This window comes from Pseudophryne corroboree, unplaced genomic scaffold, assembly GCF_028390025.1.
Source record: "Pseudophryne corroboree isolate aPseCor3 unplaced genomic scaffold, aPseCor3.hap2 scaffold_613, whole genome shotgun sequence".
NCBI lineage: Eukaryota > Metazoa > Chordata > Amphibia > Anura > Myobatrachidae > Pseudophryne > Pseudophryne corroboree.
In genome coordinates this window covers 135,367-157,666 of record NW_026970209.1, presented here as the reverse complement: position 1 = coordinate 157,666, position 22,300 = coordinate 135,367, and the positions used below count along the sequence as shown (strand labels likewise).

At 47.6% G+C, this 22,300-nt stretch overlaps 2 protein-coding genes across 2 annotated transcripts in view; one reads left to right on the top strand and one right to left on the bottom strand.

Annotated features, from left to right (window-relative positions):
* The window catches only part of LOC135035818 (oocyte zinc finger protein XlCOF6-like), a 238,389-nt gene that overhangs the window by 140,929 nt on the left and 75,160 nt on the right, over positions 1–22,300 (bottom strand). The gene's annotated exons all lie outside the window — the stretch shown is intronic.
* Positions 7,521–11,530, top strand: LOC135035820 (gastrula zinc finger protein XlCGF26.1-like). The gene is made up of 3 exons (XM_063954373.1): positions 7,521–7,686; positions 9,231–10,625; positions 10,714–11,530. The coding sequence occupies exons 1-3, from the start codon at positions 7,521–7,523 to the stop codon at positions 10,905–10,907; spliced, it is 1,755 nt and encodes a 584-aa protein (XP_063810443.1). The 3' UTR covers positions 10,908–11,530.

The following is a 22,300-nucleotide window of genomic DNA, read 5'->3' as shown; positions in this document are numbered from 1 at the left end:
GTGAAGCGGTATAGGCACGGGCTGCGGGGAGAGGGAGGGAAGAGCCCCGATGCTGCGCTGGTGTGCACCGGTAAGGGGGGGACTCACCCACCGTACTGAGCCGCCTCCGCACACGATCCCGATGGCTGCTGCAGGGATCATGCAGGTCACACGGTCCCGATGGCTGCTGAGGATATCGCTTTCCGTCGGTCCGGCGTATGGGCTCGTCTTCCCGGTCTTCCCGGACGGCAGTCCCGATCAGCCTCACTTCCGGTGGGGTGGGAGGCCGCACCACAGACCCCGGCTTCTTATGGAGGGGAAGGCCGCAACCTGCAGGAGCCCTGACAAGGGCTCCCCGGCTCCGCAACCGACACCCTCTGGTACTAGCTGGAACAGGGAGCCGGTATACTCGTTTAGAGGTGTGTGGTGACCTGTGAAGTATATTTTATAGGTGATAGAAGGCCCAAACCTACAGGAGCACACACACTTCACCTCTTCTCGGCTTGCTAGCCAGGCCACGCCCCCCCGTCAGGACACTTATTTAGTAGTTTATATAAATTTTCTCTGACGTCCTAGTGGATGCTGGGGACTCCGTAAGGACCATGGGGAATAGACGGGCTCCGCAGGAGACTGGGCACTCTAAAGAAAGATTTAGTACTATCTGGTGTGCACTGGCTCCTCCCTCTATGCCCCTCCTCCAGTTAGAATATGTGCCCGGACAGAGCTGGGTGCTTTTAGTGAGCTCTCCTGAGCTTGCTAATAAGAAAGTATTTTAGTTAGATTTTTTCTTTTCAGAGAGCTTCTGCTGGCAACAGACTCTCTGCTACGTGGGACTGAGGGGAGAGAAGCAAACATACTAACTGCGGCTAGGTTGCGCTTCTTAGGCTACTGGACACCATTAGCTCCCGAGGGATCGAACACAGGACCTGACCTTGTCGTCCGTTTCCGGAGCCGCGCCGCCGTCCCCCTCGCAGAGCCAGAAGACGGAAGCCAGCGGGTGAAGCAAGAAGACGTCAAAATCGGCGGCAGAAGACTCCTGTCTTCATATGAGGTAGCGCACAGCACTGCAGCTGTGCGCCATTGCGCCCACACTAACCCACACACTCCGGTCACTGTAGGGCGCAGGGGCGGGCGCCCTGGGCAGCAATTGATACCTCCTGGCAAAAGCTGCATATACACAGCTGGGCACTGTATATATGCATGAGCCCCCGCCAGTATTTTTACACAAAATCGCGGGACAGAAACCCGCCGCTGAGGGGGGGGGGGCCTTCTTCCTCAGCACTCACCAGCGCCATTTTCCTTCCACAGCTCCGCTGAGAGGAAGCTCCCCAGGCTCTCCCCTGCAGAATCACGGTAGAAGGGTAAAAAAGAGAGGGGGGGGGGCCACATAAATTTAGGCGCATTAATCATAATACAGCAGCTACTGGGTAAACACTAAGTTCCTGGGTTATATAGCGCTGGGGTGTGTGCTGGCATACTCTCTCTCTGTCTCCCCAAAAGCCTTTGTGGGGTCCTGTCCTCAGTCAGAGCGTTCCCTGTATGTGTGCGGTGTGTCGGTACGCCTGTGTCGACATATTTGATGAGGAAGGATACGTGGAGGCAGAACAAGTGCAAACAAATGTGGTGTCGCCCCCGACGGGGCCGACACCTGATTGGATGGATATGTGGAAGGTGTTAAATGATAATGTAAACTCCTTACATAAAAGGTTGGATAAAGCTGATGCTTTGGGACAGTCAGGGTCTCAGACCATGCCTGATCCTACAGCGCAGAGACCCTCAGGGTCTCAGAAGCGCCCACTATCCAAAATGGTTGACACAGATATCGACACGGATTCTGACTCCAGTGTCGATGACAATGATGCAAAATTGCAGCCTAAAATTACTAAAGCCATCCGCTACATGATTATAGGAATGAAGGATGTTTTACACATTTCAGAGGAAAACCCTGTCCCTGTCAAGAGGGTTTATATGTATGGGGAGAAAAAGCAAGAAGTGACTTTTCCCCCTTCACGTGAGTTGAATGAATTATGTGAAAGAGCGTGGAATTCCCCTGTTAAAAAAGTCCTGATTTCCAAAAGGTTACTTATGGCGTATCCTTTCCCGCCAGCGGACAGGGTGCGCTGGGAATCCTCCCCTAGGGTAGATAAAACTCTGACACGCTTATCTAAGAAGGTGGCCCTGCCGTCACAGGATACGGCTGCCCTAAAGGATCCTGTGGATAGAAAGCAGGAAGGTATCCTGAAGTCTGGATGTGTAGTGCTGTAGCAGCATGGACAGATAATCTGTCTGAGGAGCTGGATACCTTAGACAAGGATACCATTTTACTGACCCTGGGGCATATAAAAGACACTGTCCTATATATGAGGGATGCCCAGAGGGACATTTGCCTACTGGGCTCTAGAATTAATGCAATGTCAATTGCTGCCAGGAGGGTCCTGTGGACTCTGCAATGGACAGGTGATGCCGACTCCAAAAAACACATGGAGGTGTTACCTTACAAGGGTGAGGAATTGTTTGGGGACGGTCTCTCGGACATGGTTTCCACAACTACTGCTGGGAAGTCAAACTTTTTGCCATATATTCCCTCACAACCTAAGAAAGCACCGTATTACCAAATGCAGTCCTTTCGCTCGCAAAGAAGCAAGAAGGTGCTTCCTTTTTTGCCAGAGGCAGGGGTAGAGGAAAAAAATCTGCACCTTACAGCTAGTTCCCAGGAACAGAAGTCCTACCCGGCTTCCACTAAATCCACTGCATGATGCTGGGGCTCCACAGGTGGAGCCAGGAGCGGTGGGGGCGTGTCTCCGACATTTCAGCCACCAGTGGGTTCGCTCACGGGTGGATCCCTGGGCTATACAGATTGTGTCTCAGGGATAAAAGCTGGAATTAGAAGTGATGCCTCCTCACCGTTACCTCAAATCGGCCCTGCCAACTTCCCCCATAGAAAGGGAAGTAGTGGTAGCGGCAATTCACAAGCTGTTTCTCCAGCAGGTGGTGGTAAAGGTTCCCCTTCTTCAACAGGGGAAGGGATACTATTCCACAATGTTTGTGGTACCGAAACCGGACGGTTCGGTTAGACCCATATTAAATTTAAAGTCCGTGAACATTTATCTGAAAAGATTCAAGTTCAAAATGGAATCGCTCAGAGCAGTCATTGCAAGCCTGGAAGAGGGGGATTGCTTACTTGCATGTCCCCATTTATCCGCTTCATCAGGAGTACCTCAGATTTGTGGTACAGGACTGTCATTACCAATCCCAGACGTTGCCGCTTGGGCTCTCCACGGCACAGAGAATATTTACCAAGGTAATGGCAGAAATGATGGTGATCCTGAGAAAGCAAGGAGTCACAGTTATCCCATACTTGGACCATCTCATAAAGGCGAGGTCCAGAGAGCAGTTGCTGATCAGCGTAGAGCGCACTCAGGAAGTGTTGCAACAGCATGGCTGGATTCTGAATATCCCAAAGTCGCAGCTGATTCCTACGACGCGTCTGCCCTTTCTGGGCATGATTCTGGACACAGCCCAGAAGAAGGTGTTTCTCCCGGTGGAGAAGGCTCAAGAGCTGGTAACTCTAATCAGAGACCTCTTTAATCCGAAACAGGTGTCGGTGCATCACTGCACGCGAGTCCTGGGAAAGATGGTGGCATCGTACGAAGCCATTCCCTTCGGCAGGTTCCATGCGAGGATCTTTTAATGGGATCTGTTGGACAAATGGTCCGGATCGCATCTTCAGATGCATCGGCTGATCACCCTGTCCCCCAGGGCCAAGGTGTCTCTTCTGTGGTGGCTACAGAGTGCTCACCTTCTCAAGGGCCGCAGGATCGGCATACAGGACTGGGTCCTGGTGACCACGGAGGCGAGCCTCCGAAGTTGGGGGGCAGTCACTCAAGGAAAAAACTTCCAAGGGTTGTGGTCAAGTCAGGAGGCTTGTCTGCACATAAATATCCTGGAACTAAGGGCCATATACAATGCCCTGAGTCAAGCGGAGCCCCTGCTTTGCAACCAACCGGTGCTGATTCAGTCAGACAACATCACCGCGGTGGCTCATGTAAACTGCCAGGGCGGCACAAGAAGCAGAGTCGCGATGGCGGAAGCTACAAGGATTCTCCGGTGGGCGGAGAATCACGTGCAAGCACTGTCAGCAGTGTTCATTCCGGGAGTGGACAACTGGCAGGCAGACTTCCTCAGCAGGCACGACCTCCACCCGGGAGAGTGGGGACTTCATCAAGAAGTCTTTGCGCAGATTGTAGGTCGGTGGGAACTGCCACAGGTAGACATGATGGCATCCCGCCTCAACAAAAAACTACAAAGATAGTGCGCCAGGTCAAGAGACCCTCAGGCGATAGCTGTAGACGCACTGGTAACACCATGGGTGTTCCAGTCGGTCTATGTGTTACCTCCTCTTCCTCTCATACCCAAGGTGCTGAGAATCGTAAGAAGAAGAGGAGTGAGGACAATACTCATTGTTCCGGATTGGCCAAGAAGGACTTGGTACCCGGAACTGCAAGAAATGCTCACAGAGGATCCATGGCCTCTGCCTCTCAGACAGGACCTGTTGCAGTAGGGACCCTGTCTGTTCCAAGACTTACCGCGGCTGCGTTTGACAGCATGGCGGTTGAACACCGGATCCTAGCGGAAAAAGGCATTCCGGATGAAGTTATTCCTACGCTGATAAAGGCTAGGAAGGACGTGACAGCAAAGCATTATCACCGCATATGGCGAAAATATGTTGCTTGGTGTGAGGCCAGGAAGGCCCCTACAGAGTAATTCCAACTGGGCAGGTTTCTGCACTTTCTACAGTCTGGAGTGACTATGGGCTTGAAGTTAGGATCCATAAAGGTCCAGATTTCGGCCCTATCTATTTTCTTTCAAAAGGAACTGGCTTCTCTTCCTGAAGTTCAGACGTTTGTTAAGGGAGTGCTGCATATTCAGCCCCCTTTTGTGCCACCAGTGGCACCTTGGGATCTCAACGTGGTGTTGGGTTTCCTGAAATCCCACTGGTTTGAGCCACTTAAGACCGTGGAGCTGAAGTATCTCACGTGGAAAGTGGTCATGCTATTGGCCTTAGCTTCGACTAGGCGTGTGTCAGAATTGGCGGCTTTGTCGTGTAAAAGCCCCAGTCTGGTTTTCCATATGGATAGGGCAGAATTACGGACTCATCCACAATTTCTGCCAAAGGTGGTGTCATCTTATCATTTGAACCAACCTATAGTGGTGCCTGCGACTGCTAGTGACTTGGAGGATTCCAAGTTGCTTGACGTAGTCAGGGCTTTGAAGATTTATGTAGCCAGGACGGCTGGTGTCAGAAAAACTGACTCGCTGTTTATCCTGTATGCCCCCAACAAGCTGGGTGCTCCTGCTTCAAAGCAAACCATTGCCCGCTGGATTTGTAACACGATTCAGCAGGCTCATTCTGCGGCTGGATTGCCGCATCCACAATCAGTGAAAGCCCATTCCACAAGGAAGGTGGGCTCTTCTCCGGCGGCTGCCCGAGGGGTCTTGGCATTACAGCTTTGCCGAGCTGCTACTTGGTCGGGTTCAAACACATTTGCAAAATTCTACAAGTTTGATACCCTTGCTGAGGAGGACCTTGTGTTTGCCCATTCGGTCCTGCCGAGTCATCCGCACTCTCCCGCCCGTTTGGGAGCTTTGGTATAATCCCCATGGTCCTTACGGAGTCCCCAGCATCCACTAGGACGTCAGAGAAAATAAGATTTTACTTACCGGTAAATCTATTTCTCGTAGTCCGTAGTGGATGCTGGGCGCCCGTCCCTAGTGCAAACTTTCTGCAATACGTGTATATAGTTATTGCTTAATAAAGGGTTATGTTATGTTGGCATCCATTGTTTGATGCCCTGTTGTTGTTCATACTGTTGACTGGATATCACAAGTTATACGGTGTGATTGGTGTGGCTGGTATGAGTCTTACCCGGGATTCCAAAATCCTTTCCTTATAATGTCTGCTCTTCCGGGCACAGTTTCCTTAACTGAGGTCTGGAGGAGGGGCATAGAGGAAGGAGCCAGTGCACACCAGATAGTACTAAATCTTTCTTTAGAGTGCCCAGTCTCCTGCGGAGCCCAAAATTGAATACAAAAGATTGGCGCTCTACAGTACACACACTATATCTAGTTGGATTCAGACGGCTGCTCACCAGTTGTGGGCGGGCTGCCCCAACAATGGATCAAAATGAATGTGAAAAAAGAAAAAATGGGAGCGCAGGATGAATCCAATAAGTATTTTTTATTAAAATATGGTTATATCAACCACATAAAAGTACAGTGCATGAACTAGCCTAAAAATAATGAACAATTAATAATGTATAAATATATACAAGACTGCCGTATCTCCTGAACCAATATGAATAAGAAAACCTTTAATAAACCCTAATTAAGGGCTGCATTGATGCTTCATGAAAATCAGCCGTGCGTCCACGGGCTGAAGTATTTGTAAGAAGGAGACTGATGAAAAGTGCCTCTGTTATAAATCACTGTTAAAGTGTACACTCTCTTCTCCTTGTACACAAAAGAACCTCATTGGCAAAGTGTATCCCAGTATTGAACTTGCGGACAACCGTGCTGTATTATTAAATGGCAAATCGACAGTGATGATAAAAGCTTTTTATTCATTTCCTTCTGATGAAACGGCCAGCGTTGTAGGCCGAGAAACGCGTTAAGGTACTCCATTGAAGGACTTCATTTGACTGCTGCATTCTCCTGATACTCTGTGAGCCGCATATATCGAGTGGACCGTAGCCGCAATTATAACGGACTTTCCACCAGCGGCTGGGGACTCTGCTGCTTCAATCTTTCTGCACTGCTGCACGTTTAAATTGGTACAGTACCCTTCAGCGGAGAAAAACAACCGTGTTCATCTGGATGGTTCACTGGTGATGTGATCAGCTGTACTTTCACTGCATAGAGCCGCTGCAAACCCGGCTCAGTACAGCGCCTTTGACGGAGAGGCTCTCACATCAGGTGACATACTACAAAGTGAATTTGACCATCACTGTCTATCTGCTACTTAATAATACAGCACGGTTGTCCGCAAGTTCAATACTGGGATACTCTTTGCCAATGAGGTTCTTTTGTGTACAAGGAGAAGAGAGTGTACACTCTAACAGTGACTTATAACAAAGGCACTTTTCATCAGTCTCCTTTTTACAAATACTTCAGCCCGTGGACGCACGGCTGATTTTCATGAAGCATCAATGCAGCCCTTAATTAGGGTTTATTAAAGGTTTTCTTATTCATATTGGTTCAGGAGATACGGCAGTCTTGTATATATTTATACATTATTAATTGTTCATTATTTTTAGGCTAGTTCATGCACTGTACTTTTATGTGGTTGATATAACAATATTTTAATAAAAAATACTTATTGGATTCATCCTGCGCTCCCATTTTTTCTTTTTTCCTACGGAGCCCGTCTATTCCCCATGGTCTTTACGGAGTCCCCAGCATCCACTACGGACTACGAGAAATAGATTTACCGGTGAGTAAAATCTTATTTTACACCTTATTGAAAGCAGAAGCCAAAGCATGTGATGGCCGGGCGCCATGATCCAAAATGGCAGCCACCTCACTTCCCAATATCACCACCGGGCTCCAGTGACTATGGGCAGCCCGTTCTGTCCCCAGAAGTAGTGGGAGCTGTGCACCTGTGTGATTGGGAGAGCAAGTGCTCCCTCCTGAGCCAAAAGCTCCTCCAAGGTAGGTGTCCGGAGCGTGCAGGAAAGACTGGGCGCACATAGCCCCAGACTACAGCCCGTGACTTCAGCAGCGTCACTAGGCTGCGGCAGTGAACAGTGCCCGGAGTGAGCGGAGCGAGTGGCTTTTGCACAGTAGGAGTGGGGGACTTAATAAATTGGGTCTTGGTCCCAGTGGTGGCTGAGAGCTATCAGGTAGGGTAGATAAGAAGCTACTTAGTGAGGAGTACTCCAGAAAGCACGTCTGGATGGACTCAGGCCCCTCTTATTTATTATTTTATATACTAACGGGTGATAGGTGTGGTACATCCCTACAAAGGCAGATCCAATCTCTTTCTCATCAGACTTTGCAGTCTTTCCTGCACTCTCACTCAGATGTTCACTGCTGCCAGTAGCACACATATGAAAAGCAGAAGTATGGTGGCAGCTGTATAGATTCTGATATGTAATTCTCTATATCATACTTACCATACACACATCATCCTTATTACTATTGAGAGAATAGAGGTAAGACACTGATGATGGGGGTTTAAGAGGTGGATTATAACCTAGCAGATGATGATGATTACAGGGTATTATATGGTGTATTGCATGTAAAGTACTTTGTTCCACACCTACTCTGCTGCAACAATATACCTTATATAAGGGTAAGTAACACATGTACAGGCTTACCAGCGTATGAGCACACACATGAAGGAATGCTACCTTACCAATGCTTCCAGGAGTAACGTTAGGAGACATTTCTCTGATCCATCAGCTCATATGACTGATGTTATTGTTCATCTAGAATCTCCAATTCATACGATATGTTCCCCATCCATTGTTTTACATTGGTGCTGACATAGGACTTGGCGAGTGACTACATCTCCATATATACTTCATGGTTAGTTACCAGTACAAGAGAGAGTTATATCTAAGTCTTATTATAATATTACATTTGTTATTGTGAGTGTTCTCAGGAGGGTGGACACAATGATCGTCTGAGACACAATATTATAAAGCCTTCATTAAAAGTTATGTTTTATTATACACACACATTTACAATTAAGTGTCCCAGAGAGTCGTCTTCTCCTATTGTTTACAAGATTAATATTGTTACAGAAAATGTCTCATTTCCATAATGTGTTTTCTTTCCAGCAGATGGACACACAAGCAGGAATATCTCAGAAGGACATCTAATGTTATCCCCGGATTGTGACATAAAAGATAATGACAGTAGACAGGAATCTCCCGGAGATAACCCCATTACCCCAATTATACATCCAGCTCTATCAGCTGATCCCTCTGATCCTGGGGAATGTTCTCCTGATCACTCTGATATTGGTGCATCTGTTACAGCTCTGACAGTAGATACAGTGTTTCCCTGTTCTATAGATGCCAAATGTTTTACACAGAACACAAAGCTTATCACCCATCAGGCAGCTAAGGCAGGTGATAAACCATTTCCATGTTCTGAGTGTCGGAAATGTTTTACATACAAATCATATCTTGTTAGACATCAGAAAAATCACACAGGTGAGAATACATTTCCATGTTCTGAGTGTGGGAAATGTTTTGCACATAAATCATATCTTATTAAACATCAGAGAAGTCACACAGGTGAGAAGCCATTTTCTTGCTCTGAGTGCGGGAAATGTGTTACACGGAAATCACAACTTGTTGCACATCAGCGAAGACACACAGGTGAGAGGCCATTTCCATGTTCTGAGTGTGGAAAATCTTTTATACAGAAATCACAACTTGTTAAACATCAGCGAAGTCACACAGGTGAGAATACATTTCCATGTTCTGAGTGTGGGAAATGTTTTACACCCAAATCGTATCTTGTTATACATCAGAGAAGTCACACAGGTGAGAGGCCATTTCCATGTTCTGAGTGTGGGAAATGTTTTACACGGAAATCATATCTTGTTAAACATCAGCAAAGTCACACAGGTGAGAATACATTTCCATGTTCTGAGTGTGGGAAATGTTTTGCACATAAATCATATCTTATTGAACATCAGAGAAGTCACACAGGTGAGAGGCCATTCCCATGTTCTGAGTGTGTAAAATGTTTTGGACACAAAGCAGATCTTATTAAACATCAAAGAAGTCACACAGGTGAGAAGCCATTTTCTTGCTCTGAGTGTGGGAAATGTGTTACACGGAAATCACAACTTGTTGCACATCAGCGAAGACACACAGGTGAGAGGCCATTTCCATGTTCTGAGTGTGGGAAATCTTTTATACAGAAATCGCATCTTGTTAAACATCAGCGAAGTCACACAGGTGAGAATACATTTCCATGTTCTGAGTGTGGGAAATGTTTTACACCCAAATCGTATCTTGTTATACATCAGAGAAGTCACACAGGTGAGAGGCCATTTCCATGTTCTGAGTGTGGGAAATGTTTTACACAGAAATCACACCTTTTTAGACATCAGAAAAGTCACACAGGAGAGAATCCATTTTCTTGCTCTGAGTGTGGGAAATGTTTTACACAGAAATCATATCTTGTTATACATCAGAGAAGTCACACAGGTGAGAGGCCATTTCCATGTTCTGAGTGTGGGAAATGTTTTATAAAGAAATCAGCTCTTGTTACACATCAGAGAAGTCACACAGGTGAGAATATATTTCCATGTTCTGAGTGTGGGAAATGTTTTGCACATAAATCATATCTTATTAAACATCAGAGAAGTCACACAGGTGAGAAGCCATTTCTATGTTCTGAGTGTGGGAAATATTTTACACAGAAATCACATCTTGTTAGACATCAGAAAAGTCACACAGGTGAGAAACCATTTTCTTGCTCGGAGTGTGGGAAATGTTTTACACGGAAATCGCATCTTGTTATACATCAGCGAATTCACACAGGTGAGAATCCATTTCCATGTTCTGAGTGTGGAAAATGTTTTGGACACAAATCAGATCTTATTAAACATTATAGAAGTCACACAGGTGAGAAGCCATTTTCTTGCTCTGAGTGTTGGAAATGTTTTGCACATAAATAAATCAGATCTTATTAAACATCAGAGAAGTCACACAGGTGAGAAGCCTTTTTCTTGCTCTGAGTGTGGGAAATGTTTTACACGGAAATCACAACTTGTTACACATCAGCGAAGTCACACAGGTGAGAAGCCATTTCCATGTTCTGAGTGTGGGAAATTTTTTGGACACAAATCAGATCTTATTAAACATTATAGAAGTCACACAGGTGAGAAGCCATTTTCTTGCTCTTAGTGGGAAATGGTGTTTAAGTAAATCACATCTAGTTATACATCAGAGAAGTCACACAAATGAGAAGCCATTTCCATACTCTGAGAAGTAAATCAGCTCTTGTTGCACACAATAGACATCACTCAGGTGAGGAACCATTTTAATATTCTGGAGTATACTCATCATTGCCATGTGGTTCTTATCCTATCTCCTATGCTATTTGCAATATACATGCTACCGCAGGGTGAAATAATCAGATGTCATGCCCTCATCTACCACTGCTATACAGATGACCTGTCTTTTGCTCCGGGTACTGAGAACCCAGTACCATTCCTAAATGGTTGTCTAGCTGAGCTCCAGGTGTGGGTGATGCCAGTTGACTGTGACTCAGTCCTGGTGAAACAGATACACATGATAGAAGCTCACCGTCATAGGGCAGGGCTACAACTCAGCTTTGCAAACCAACGCTTGGGCGTTCAGAGTTACAAAATACTGATCCTGTGTGGAATCTTGGTTTCCTGGATTGTGGAGTGACACTTAGACATCAGGTATCAGCCACAATCAGATCCTCATCTGAGGAACATAGCCAGACTCCAGCACTTATTTCCCTCAGAAGATCTACCTACAGTCATACATGCACTTGTATCATCACGCATAGACTATTTCAATGTCCTCTACCTGGGTCTCCCAGCAAAATAATTGCACCGTTTGTAGCTTGTACAGAATGCAGCAGCCAGGCTGTTACCTAACCAGCCCGTTCCTGCCACATAACACCCATTCTCTGGTCCCTTCACCGGCTGCCTGTAATATGGGGACTATATTACATAATCTTACTGACTCCCAGCCCTACATGACCAGGGTCCATGGTACCAGAAGCAAATTCTGCCTCCTTACTGCCCTGCTTTCTAACTTCCACCTGCAGTGCTGAAATGTCAGGGGGGAGACAGGGTAGGTGGCAGTAGTGGGGAGGGGAGACAGGGCATGCGACAGTTCGCAGCCACCAGGAGAATTAAATTCTGGATTTCTTGACTGGGTGGGTGGCAGTAGTTGGGGGAGACAGGGTGGGTGGCAGTAGTGAGGAGAGACAGGGTGGTAGCAGTAGTGGGGGGAGACAGGGTGGGTGGCAGTAGTGGGGGAGTCAGGGCGGTGTCAGAAGGGGGAGGCAGGTGGATGGCAGTAGTGGGGAGAGACGGTGAGTGGCAGTAGTGGGGGAGAAAGGTTGGTAGTAGTTGGGGGAGTCAGGGCAGGTGGCAGTAGTGGGGGCGAAAGGGTGGTGGCAGTAGTGGGGTGAGACACGACGGATGGAAGTAGTAGGGAAGACAGGGCAGATGGCCGCAGTGCAGTACCAGGGGGTGCTGGAGGCAGTAAAGAGGTATATGGGTCCAGTACAAAATCCGTTGATAATAAGACTTAATGATTATTATGCTTCCTTATGTCTAATCCCTTGTATGTTACTGTTATTTGCAGTGTCAGCCTTTATGTGTGTTCTGTGTAATAATCCTGAAAGTAGTGCTGCTACCGATCTCGTATCATTTGTGGTAACTTGGAAAAGATGAGATATGAGGTGCACTCTGGAAGCTTATAGGGGGTTAATCAGAGATGACCGCAGATGTGACATCACGCAGCCCCCCCGGGAAAATGGTCCTGGCCCGCCCGCATTTACCCCTAGGGATGCGACCACAATGTGTGTCTGAGCAGCCGCTGCGCACATGCATTTTGCCACCACCAGCAGACTGCTGCGTGGTGCTATTGCGGCTTGGTCTGAATGACCCCCATAGGCTTTTGGCTCCTGATATGTATCTGCTTTACTTATCTGCAAAACTGAAACATAACCTGAATTGTTTCTGCTTTAAAGAATATTTCTCTTATGTCATAGAGGTCCACTAGGAGCCATGGGCACTTTAAATGTTTCACAATGTGGGCTGGCTCCTCTCTCTATGCCCCTCCTACCAGACTCAGTTTAGTTAATGTGCCCGGAGGAGCCGGTCAGAGCTAGGGGAGCTCCTAGGAGTTTTCTTAGTTTTATTGTTTTCTAGAGTGTTATTTTACAGGAGGCTGTTTGGCACCAGTCTGCCAGCTTTCTGGGACTTGGGGGGGAGAATGGACCAACTTAATACAGAGTTACTGGCTCCATTACTCCGCTGACAGGACACTGAGCTCCTGAGGGAAATGTCCGCAACCCCCACTATGGTGACCGCACACTCCCGCAGCACGCTGACACCCCTACAGAGCCAGAAGAGTGGTGAGTACAGCGCCGGATTCCCGGTTAGTGGGTCGCCGGTGGGTATGGTGGCACAATGGTGGGAGCGCAGCTCTGGTTTCAGGCTGCGCTCCTGGAAGGCTCAGCAACATATTAACTGTATGTCAGCGCTATGAGGGGCGTTCTGAGCCAGCAAGACTACCCTACACTGGTCTGACTGGGGCTGTGTCCCGCTGTCACACATAATACCACAAGGCCAGTATAAACAAAAGGGCGGGGCTTCCACTCAGGGCAGACCCAGCAGCTCACTAGTGCCATTTTCTCTCTGCAGATCTCACCACAGGATGCTGACAGGGAATGCGCTACCCCTCCAGACAACTCCAGCATACCTCTGCGGTACCAGGGGGTTATAGAGGGGGAAGTGTAATTAAATGGTACTAGCTACCCTATTAAGGGTAATTAGTCAGCACCGGGCTTTTATACTATTAGCCAGATAGGGCGCTGTGTGGCTGGTTCCTCATACTCTGTGACTCTTTGAAGGTACTCTGGGGGAAGCTGACATTTTCCTGTGTGTGTGTGCGCATATATCTCACATTACCATGTCAGGGGACTGTGGGGGTGATTCTGAGCACAGCTATGATCAATCACACTGACATGCGGGGGGACGCACAGGGCTAGTCCGCCCTGCATGTCAGTGCCGGCCCCCCACAGAAGTGCAAAGGCATCGCTCCCGGCCAGCACAGCTTTAGCCGAGAGCTTGTCATCGCTCCACAGCTCGCTGCAGCCCACCACCCGTTTGGTACAGCCACGCCTGCGTTGGCCGGACCGCTCCCACAAAACGGCGACCAAATGCCGCCGTTCCGCCCCCTCCCGCCTAGCGACTGCCTCTGCCTGTCAATCAGGCAGAGGCAATTGTATCCCTGATACGGCCTTCAGCTGCCTGGCCGGCGTATGCGCAGTAGGGACCCGTTCGCTCGGCTGTGACAAAAAGCAGCAAGCGAACTGGTCACAATGACCCCTTGTGTGTCTTGTACTGCAGAGTGTTATCTTCTCCAGGGAAGTCCCTGCTGTGTACTCAAAACAGTACACCTTAGGCTTCTGGGTCTGAACCCGTTTGGGTGGACTCCATAAGGGGTATGATATCAACTATCTCTACCAGATTATCCCATACTGAGAAAGAGACACAGTTTTTGAGAAAGTCTGTGGAGGATCTGATGAATAGGGATTCAGCCCCCACAACTGCGCCTCTCACCCCACCCACGTATCCACAAAAGCGTACACTGGCCCAGATAATGCATGCTGACACTGATACCGATGCCTCAGATACAGGGGACGGTGAGGTGGATCTGGGGGGAGATGCAGCTCCTGCCCGAGGGGTACAAGCTATGATTGCGGCCATTAGGGATATTTTGCAGATAACTGAGAAGGTTCCTGTTCAGGAAGAGGAATCTTATTTTAATGTAAAAAAGAAATCCTCGGTTACCTTCCCTGCATCAAAGGAGTTATACTCCCTATTTATAGGAACCTGGGAAAACCCAGAGGAAAAATTCCAAATCCCTAAAAGGCTGTTCATTTCTTTCCCTCAGGAGTATAGGAAGAAGTGGGAAAACCCATCTATTGTGGACGCGTCTGTGTCTAGATTGTCAAATAAAGTTGTTTTACCTGTTCCTGGTACAGCCTCCTTAAAGGAGCCGGCTGACCGCAAGATTGAGACTACGCTCAAATCACTATACACTGCTACAGGAATGGCTCAGAGACCCACTATTGCTTGTGCGTGGATTTCTAGGGCCATAGTAAAGTGGTCAGGCACCTTACTAGATGATTTAGATTCCATGAATAGGAGTGACATTTACATCTTTTTACATCACATACAGGATTCCGCAGGCTTCATGGTGGAGGCCATGAAGGAAATTGGCCTGCTTAATGCAAGGGCCACAACTGTGGCAGTTTCGGCAGGCAGGGGACTGTGGCTTCACCAATGGACTTGTTAACACAGAATCCAAGAAAAGTGGAGATCCTGCTCTTCACAGGTGAGTCCCTGTTACATGGATATCCAAGGCAGCTGCAGGTAAGTCGACGTATCTTTCTTTCGCAACTACACCGGCTAGGAAATCATATCCTACACCTACACTGCAATCCTTTTGGGCTGCAAAGCTTAAAAAGAAGTCCAAGGGTTCCTCCACATCCTTTAGAGGAGGTTGAGGAAAATCCAGAAAACCTGCAGTGACAGGTTCCCAGGAACAGACCAGGTTCTGCTTCCTCAAAACCTTCGGCATGATGGTGAACCTCACTGCCTGGAGACCAGGCAGGTGGGAGCAAGGTTAAAAGATTTCAGTCACATCTAGGCGACATCATGCCTAGACCCCTGGGTAAAAGCTATTGCCCAGGGATACAGACGGGAGTTTCAATAACTCCCACCTCACAGATTCATGAAATCAGGTTTACCAGCTTCTCAGGAAGACAGTACAATCCTGCAGGAGGCTATTCAAAAATTGGTGCAAACACAAGTCATTGTTCCAGTTCCACCTCAACTACAGAACAGGGGTTATTACTCCAATCTGTTTGTGGTACCGAAACAGGGCGGTTCGGTGAGACCGATATTGAACCTAAAATCCTTGAACCCTTGAGGGTATTCAAATTCAAGATTCAGTCTCTGAGAGCAGTAATCTCAGGTCTGGAGGAAGGGGAATTCCTGGTATTCCTTAATATCAAGGATGCGTACCTTCACATTCCGATCTGGCCGCCTCACCAGGCTTATCTAAGGTTTGCACTACAGGACTGTCACTATCAGTTCCAGGCAGTGCCATTTGGCCTCTACAGCACCGAGGGTGTTCACCAAGGTCATGGCAGAGATGATGCTCCTCCACAAGCAGGGATTGAACATAATTCCATATCTGGACGATTTACTGATAAAAGCATTTTCCAGGGAGAGGTTGTTGCAGAGTACTACTCTCTCAACTCATCTACTTCACGATCATGGATGGATTCTGAACCTTCCAAAATCACATTTAGAGCTGACAAGGAGACTTCCCTTCTTGGGGATGATACTCGACATGGAAGTTCATAGAGTGTTTCTTCCATTGGAAAAAGTGTTGGAGATCCAGTCAATGGTCCTGGATGTCCTGAAGCCAGCCCGGGTATCGGTTCATCAGTGCATTCGCCTTCTGGGGAAGATGGTAGCCTCCTACGAGGCACTGCAGTACGGAAGATTCCATGCAAGATTCTACCAGCTGGATCTCCTGGACAAGTGGTTCAGATCACATTTTCACATGCACCAGCGGATACGCCTGTCGCCAAAAGCCAGAGTTTCACTTCTCTGGTGGCTGCAGACTTCTCACCTGATCGTAGGCCACAGGTTCGGGATTGAAAATTGGATTCTTCTAACCACAAATGCAAACCTTAGAGGTTGTGGAGCAGTCACCCCATGGGGAAAACTTCCAAGGAAAGTGGTCAAGTCAGGAAGCCATCCTTCCAATAAACATTCTGGAACTAAGGGCCGTATACAATGCCCTTCTACAAGCGGCACAGCTTCTAAGAGATAAAGCCATTCAGGTTCAGTCGGACAATGTAACGGCGGTGTCCTACATAAACTGACAGGGCAGAACGAAGAGCAGAGCTGCACTGTCAGAGGTAACAAGAATTATTCTCTGGGCAGAAAGACATGTATTAGCACTGTTGTCAATCTTCATTCCAGAAGTGGAATACTGGGAAGCAGACTTCCTCAGCAGACACAATCTCCATCTAGGAGAGTGGGGCCTCCACATAGAGGTGTTCGAGGAGGTTAAAAGCCAGTGGGGAGTACCTCAGATAGACATGATGGCCTCTCGTCTCAACAAGAAGCTTAGGCGGTACTGTTCCAGGTCGAGATACCTGCAAGCAGTGGCCATAGATGCGCTGATAACTCTGGGTGTTCCAGTCAGTATATGTGTTCCCTCCACTTCCACTCATCCCAAGGATTCTCAGTAGAATCAAAAGAACAAGGCTTCAGGCAATCCTCATTGCTCTGGACTAGCCAAGAAGGGCTTGGTACGTGGATTTTCTGGAATTACTCATAGAGGGTCCGAGGCCTCATCTCTTTGTGAGGACCTGCTGCAACAGGGGCTATTTGTTTATCAAGACTTACCACAGCTATGTTTGATGGCATGGAAGTTGAGCGCCAGATCTTAGCTCGGAAGGGGATTCTGAACAGGGTGATTCCTTCTCTGATCCAAGCTAGGAAGGGAGTAACGTCTAAGCATTACCATCGGATTTGGAAAAAAATATGTATCTTGGTGTGAATCCAAGAAGTTTCTTGCAGTAGAGTTTAAAGTGGGGCGTTTCCTCCTCTTTCTGCAAGCTAGTGTGGATGTGGGCCTACACCTAGGCTCCATAACGGTCTAGATTTCGGCCTTGTCAGACATTCTTGAAAGGGGTTCTGCACATCCAACCGCCCTATGGCACCTTGGGATCTTAATGTGTTGTTACAGTTCTTGCAATCGTATTTTCTTGAGCCTTTACAGGAGCTAGATGTAAAGTGTCTTACATGGAAGGCTGTCATACTGTTGGCCTTGGCATCAGCAAGACGTGTGTCAGAATTCGGGGCATTGTCACACAAGAGCCCCTACTTGGTTTTTCATGAGGATAGAGCTGAGATCAGAATGCGCCATCAGTTTCTTCCTAAGGTTGTGTCTACATTTTATATCGACCAACCTATTGTGGTGCCAGTGGCTACTGACACCTCGGCTTCTTCAAAGTCCTTGGACGTTGTGAGAGCTTTGAAGATATATGTGAAGCGGACAGCTAGTCACAGGAAATCGGATGCGCTGTTTGTCCTTTATGATCCCAATAAGATTGGGTGTCCTGCTTCTAAGCAGACTGTGACGACATGTGATGACACAGCTGGCGCGTCATGTCGCTCAGTGGTAAAAGACACGTGGTTACTTTCCTAGCCCTGGTCCTACACATGGACTTCATCAATTGCCAATATGTTATTAGTTATATGTTAGGCAATATTGTATTATATTGTATGATGTTATTGTTACAAGGGTACAGTTATGTTTTCAATGTATATATATATATGAATGTATTGGTTATTCTGCTATAGTTTGTAAAATAATGTTTCCCCATGTGACGATCAGATAACCTGTGTATTTGCTCTGTCTGGGAAGATACAGCCAGTCTCAGATGTCAGGCCATACACCCCCCTCATTCTTCCCCACACAATGGATTCCAGGCCACACAATCAGATTAAGTAAGGTTAATTTAGTTAACATCTATTGTGGCCTAGGGGACATGCCTAGGCATGTAAAAGTACGTTTGCTCTGAAACTGTTCTGGGGGTGTCGCCTTTTTGTAGGAAAGACAAGGTTTTGATAATAGAAAAGATGGGACGTGAGACAGAGGGAGAGAGTGGCAGGAGACTGACTAAGAAGTAATGTTCTGTCAGGAGTTCCAGGATGGATTGCCGTGTAGAATTGGATCACAGAAGTGTGCTGAACTGTGTTATAACCTATTCTGTCAATAAACCACTGTTGGTTTTTCATCTACCACCGTGACTGAGTGATTTTGAACCCAATATCCTCACATTTGGCGGCAGCAGTGGGATCACTCAAGACACCAGCAGAAAGGTATAAACCACAGCAGGCAATGGATTCCGCCCCGCTATGCTACCGTTACAGCAAGAAGGATCAACTACAGGACCTCTGTCGAGCAAGACGGATTGAGTTTAATACAGTGGATACCAAGGAATCCCTAATTGGAAAACTGGCTCAATGGGACGTTGAGCACCCTTGTGATAAGGAGGAAGAGGAGGATATGGTCGAGGCCTCAGCGGAGGAGACCAGTAATGGAACCAGGGCAGTGGAGCTTGTGGTTGGAAGTTTGTCAGCATATCGGCAGGCTGAGAAGCCGGATCTTTTATTTATAGTTTCCAAAATGCAGTACATTTGGGAGTACTGGAATGAAGCTCAGTGGGAAATCAGCAGGTGGAGAGTATCCAGCATACAGGACAAGTTGTGTCATCTTGGGAATGCGTTCATGCACTGCAGAAGTGAAGCAGCCACATGGAATCTGCTGGGGGAGCCAGAGTTTGAGGAATTCAGGGAGGAAGTGATCGCCACAGTGGCCCAAATGACACAAAGTATACAATATACAGAGACGGAAGAGCAAGTGCAGAGTAAATTGCCTTCCCGGACAGAGCCAGAAGAAGTGGCATTGGACCGGGGGCCCCTGAATACCCCAGCATGGCGAGGCCAGTGTTACAGGGTGGATGTGGAAAGGCACCCTGCAACAGCTTCTCCCATACCCAAGGGAAGAAGTTGCCCAGTGGTCTATACGGAAGGAAGCACACGAAGTGAAGACAGCAGTGAGCACAATCCAGGCAGCCCAGGAGGAACTGCACTACAACTTCCCTGTTGCTGAGACGGAAGATGAGGACTTAGTGAGAGAGCATCAAGAACTGTCTGCCCAGTATGTTACACTGGAAAAGGATGAGCTTGTCCAGGTGGATGCAAGGAAGCACTGTCTGCAACCCGTTCTCTTGTCCCTGGGGGAATGTCGCAGTAAAACACTTGGTGACCAGTCTGAGCTGTGTTACAACTGGCCATTTGCGGGTTTGGAGGATATAGAAACCATCGCAGAGTGCCAGCGAGACATTGAGGAAGAAATCGCTACTATCACCCGACCACCACTTCAGCAACAGAGCCTCCAAGGGAATCCTTCAGGTGAGCACCAACCAGTCCTGGCTATTGAGCCATTTACAGTGTTGTGTTTGGGGGAGGCTACTGAAAATGAGAAGGGAGTGGGGTCTGTCATCCAAACACCCCAGGAGAAGATGCACTATACCTTCCTATTGGCAGAGGTGGAAGAGGAGATCTCTGCGAGGGCAGCAGTAGGTGGTAATGTCCCAACTATAAGCATGGCTAGTGCAGACAGTGTCTCACTTCAGGCTGATCAGCATATTCGGCTGAGGGAGGCCTATTGTGAAGCTATGTTCATGGCTGCCCCAGTTATTTTATCAGAAAAGGATGTTCAGGAAGGGCCCAGTGTATCTCCAGCAATTGTATCTCTCCCAGAAGATTCTGGAGGTCTGTTCTCATTCAGTGAACTTGATGGTAAGGAGCTGCAGTCTGAATGCCAGAATCTTCCCTATGACTCAGAGAAAATCCAGGTATCAGACCTGGTGAAAATAGCATCAGCTCAGGAACTGGAAGGGAACATGTTGCTCTACTCTAGGGCACCTGAATGTGTTTTGGACTGGCAGTGTGTGCAAGGTGAAATGACTGACTCTAACCAAGACAATGGTGGTCAGCCAGGACATGTAGCAGTGAATAGAGAAGGTAATGCCACTGTCCCGGTGAACCTACATCCATGTTCCAGTACAACAATGGTCGAGTTGGTGGTTACACACAAGGAAGCTGAGCAGATTGTACTCCAGGCCAAAGCATACAAGACTCAGAGTAGGATCCCACAAGTTACCCAGCCAGCCAGGCTGGAGGAAGCATTTACCCAGGATAGCACAGAAGAAACTTCTGGCATGCAGGAATCCCCATTGTGCCCTGACAATTACCATACCCGTGGATCATGTTTGGGGGAGGGAAGCCACTGTCCTGATGCACCAGAGGTGATGGAAGTGGGGTTCCCAGGGAATACATTGTTGGGGAGGGAGAGTGAGGGCCCCAGAGATCAGATTTTGTTTATGGAGGAAAATTGTGACTATCTGAACTATGAGGTTACCCAGTTGGGTGTAGGGGAATTATTAGGTCCCCAGGTGCAGTTATGGGACTTATTGAATTACACTGTTGCACATGCTGTTACCCCAACCCAGCGGCTGTCTACAAAGGGGACTTTGATTAATGTATTTGGATTTGACACTGGGGGGAAATACAAGAACTATGGACTGCTGATCACGTTTCCACCGGACCCTGGTAAGACTGTATTGATTTATGTACTGTGGGCCACACACCCACCAGACCGGGGAAAGAAATCCCCACACAAGCCTCATGACAATTACCACATACTTTGGACATGGGAGGCTGGTGGGCTCCCTACCAGCTGTACAATGCTATTCACAAAACCACCAGACCCACAAGAGAAACCAGCCAGTCATTATTATGACGGGGCACAGACTGTTTGATGTAGGAGAGCACCACTGCGCTCAACAAGCTTCAGCTACTTAGGACACAGGGCGAGAAAGTAGGGGAAGGTAATGTGACGACATGTGATGACACAGCTGGCGCGTCATGTCGCTCAGTGGTAAAAGACACGTGGTTACTTTCCTAGCCCTGGTCCTACACATGGACTTCATCAATTGCCAATATGTTATTAGTTATATGTTAGGCAATATTGTATTATATTGTATGATGTTATTGTTACAAGGGTACAGTTATGTTTTCAATGTATATATATATGAATGTATTGGTTATTCTGCTATAGTTTGTAAAATAATGTTTCCCCATGTGACGATCAGATAACCTGTGTATTTGCTCTGTCTGGGAAGATACAGCCAGTCTCAGATGTCAGGCCATACACCCCCCTCATTCTTCCCCACACAATGGATTCCAGGCCACACAATCAGATTAAGTAAGGTTAATTTAGTTAACATCTATTGTGGCCTAGGGGACATGCCTAGGCATGTAAAAGTACGTTTGCTCTGAAACTGTTCTGGGGGTGTCGCCTTTTTGTAGGAAAGACAAGGTTTTGATAATAGAAAAGAGGGGACGTGAGACAGAGGGAGAGAGTGGCAGGAGACTGACTAAGAAGTAATGTTCTGTCAGGAGTTCCAGGATGGATTGCCGTGTAGAATTGGATCACAGAAGTGTGCTGAGCTGTTTTTTATAACCCATTCTGTTCAATAAACCACTGTTGGTTTTCATCTACCACCGTGACTGAGTGATTTGGAACCCCAATATCCTCACACAGACTATTGCTCACTGGATCAGGTTTACTATCCAGCATGCTTATTCCATGGCAGGATTGCCGGTTCCAAGATCTGTACACGCCCACTGTACTCGTTCATTGGGTTCTTCCTTGATGGCTGCCCGGGGTATCTCGGCTCTACAGCTTTGCCGAGCAGCTACTTGGTCAGATTCAAACACATTTGCAAAGTTCTACAAGTTCGATACTTTGGCCTCTGAGGACCTCAAGTTTGGTCACTCAGTTCTGCAGGAACCTCAGCACTCTCCAGTATCCACTAGGGCATAAAAGAAAATAGGATTTTAATTACCTACCGGTAAATCCTT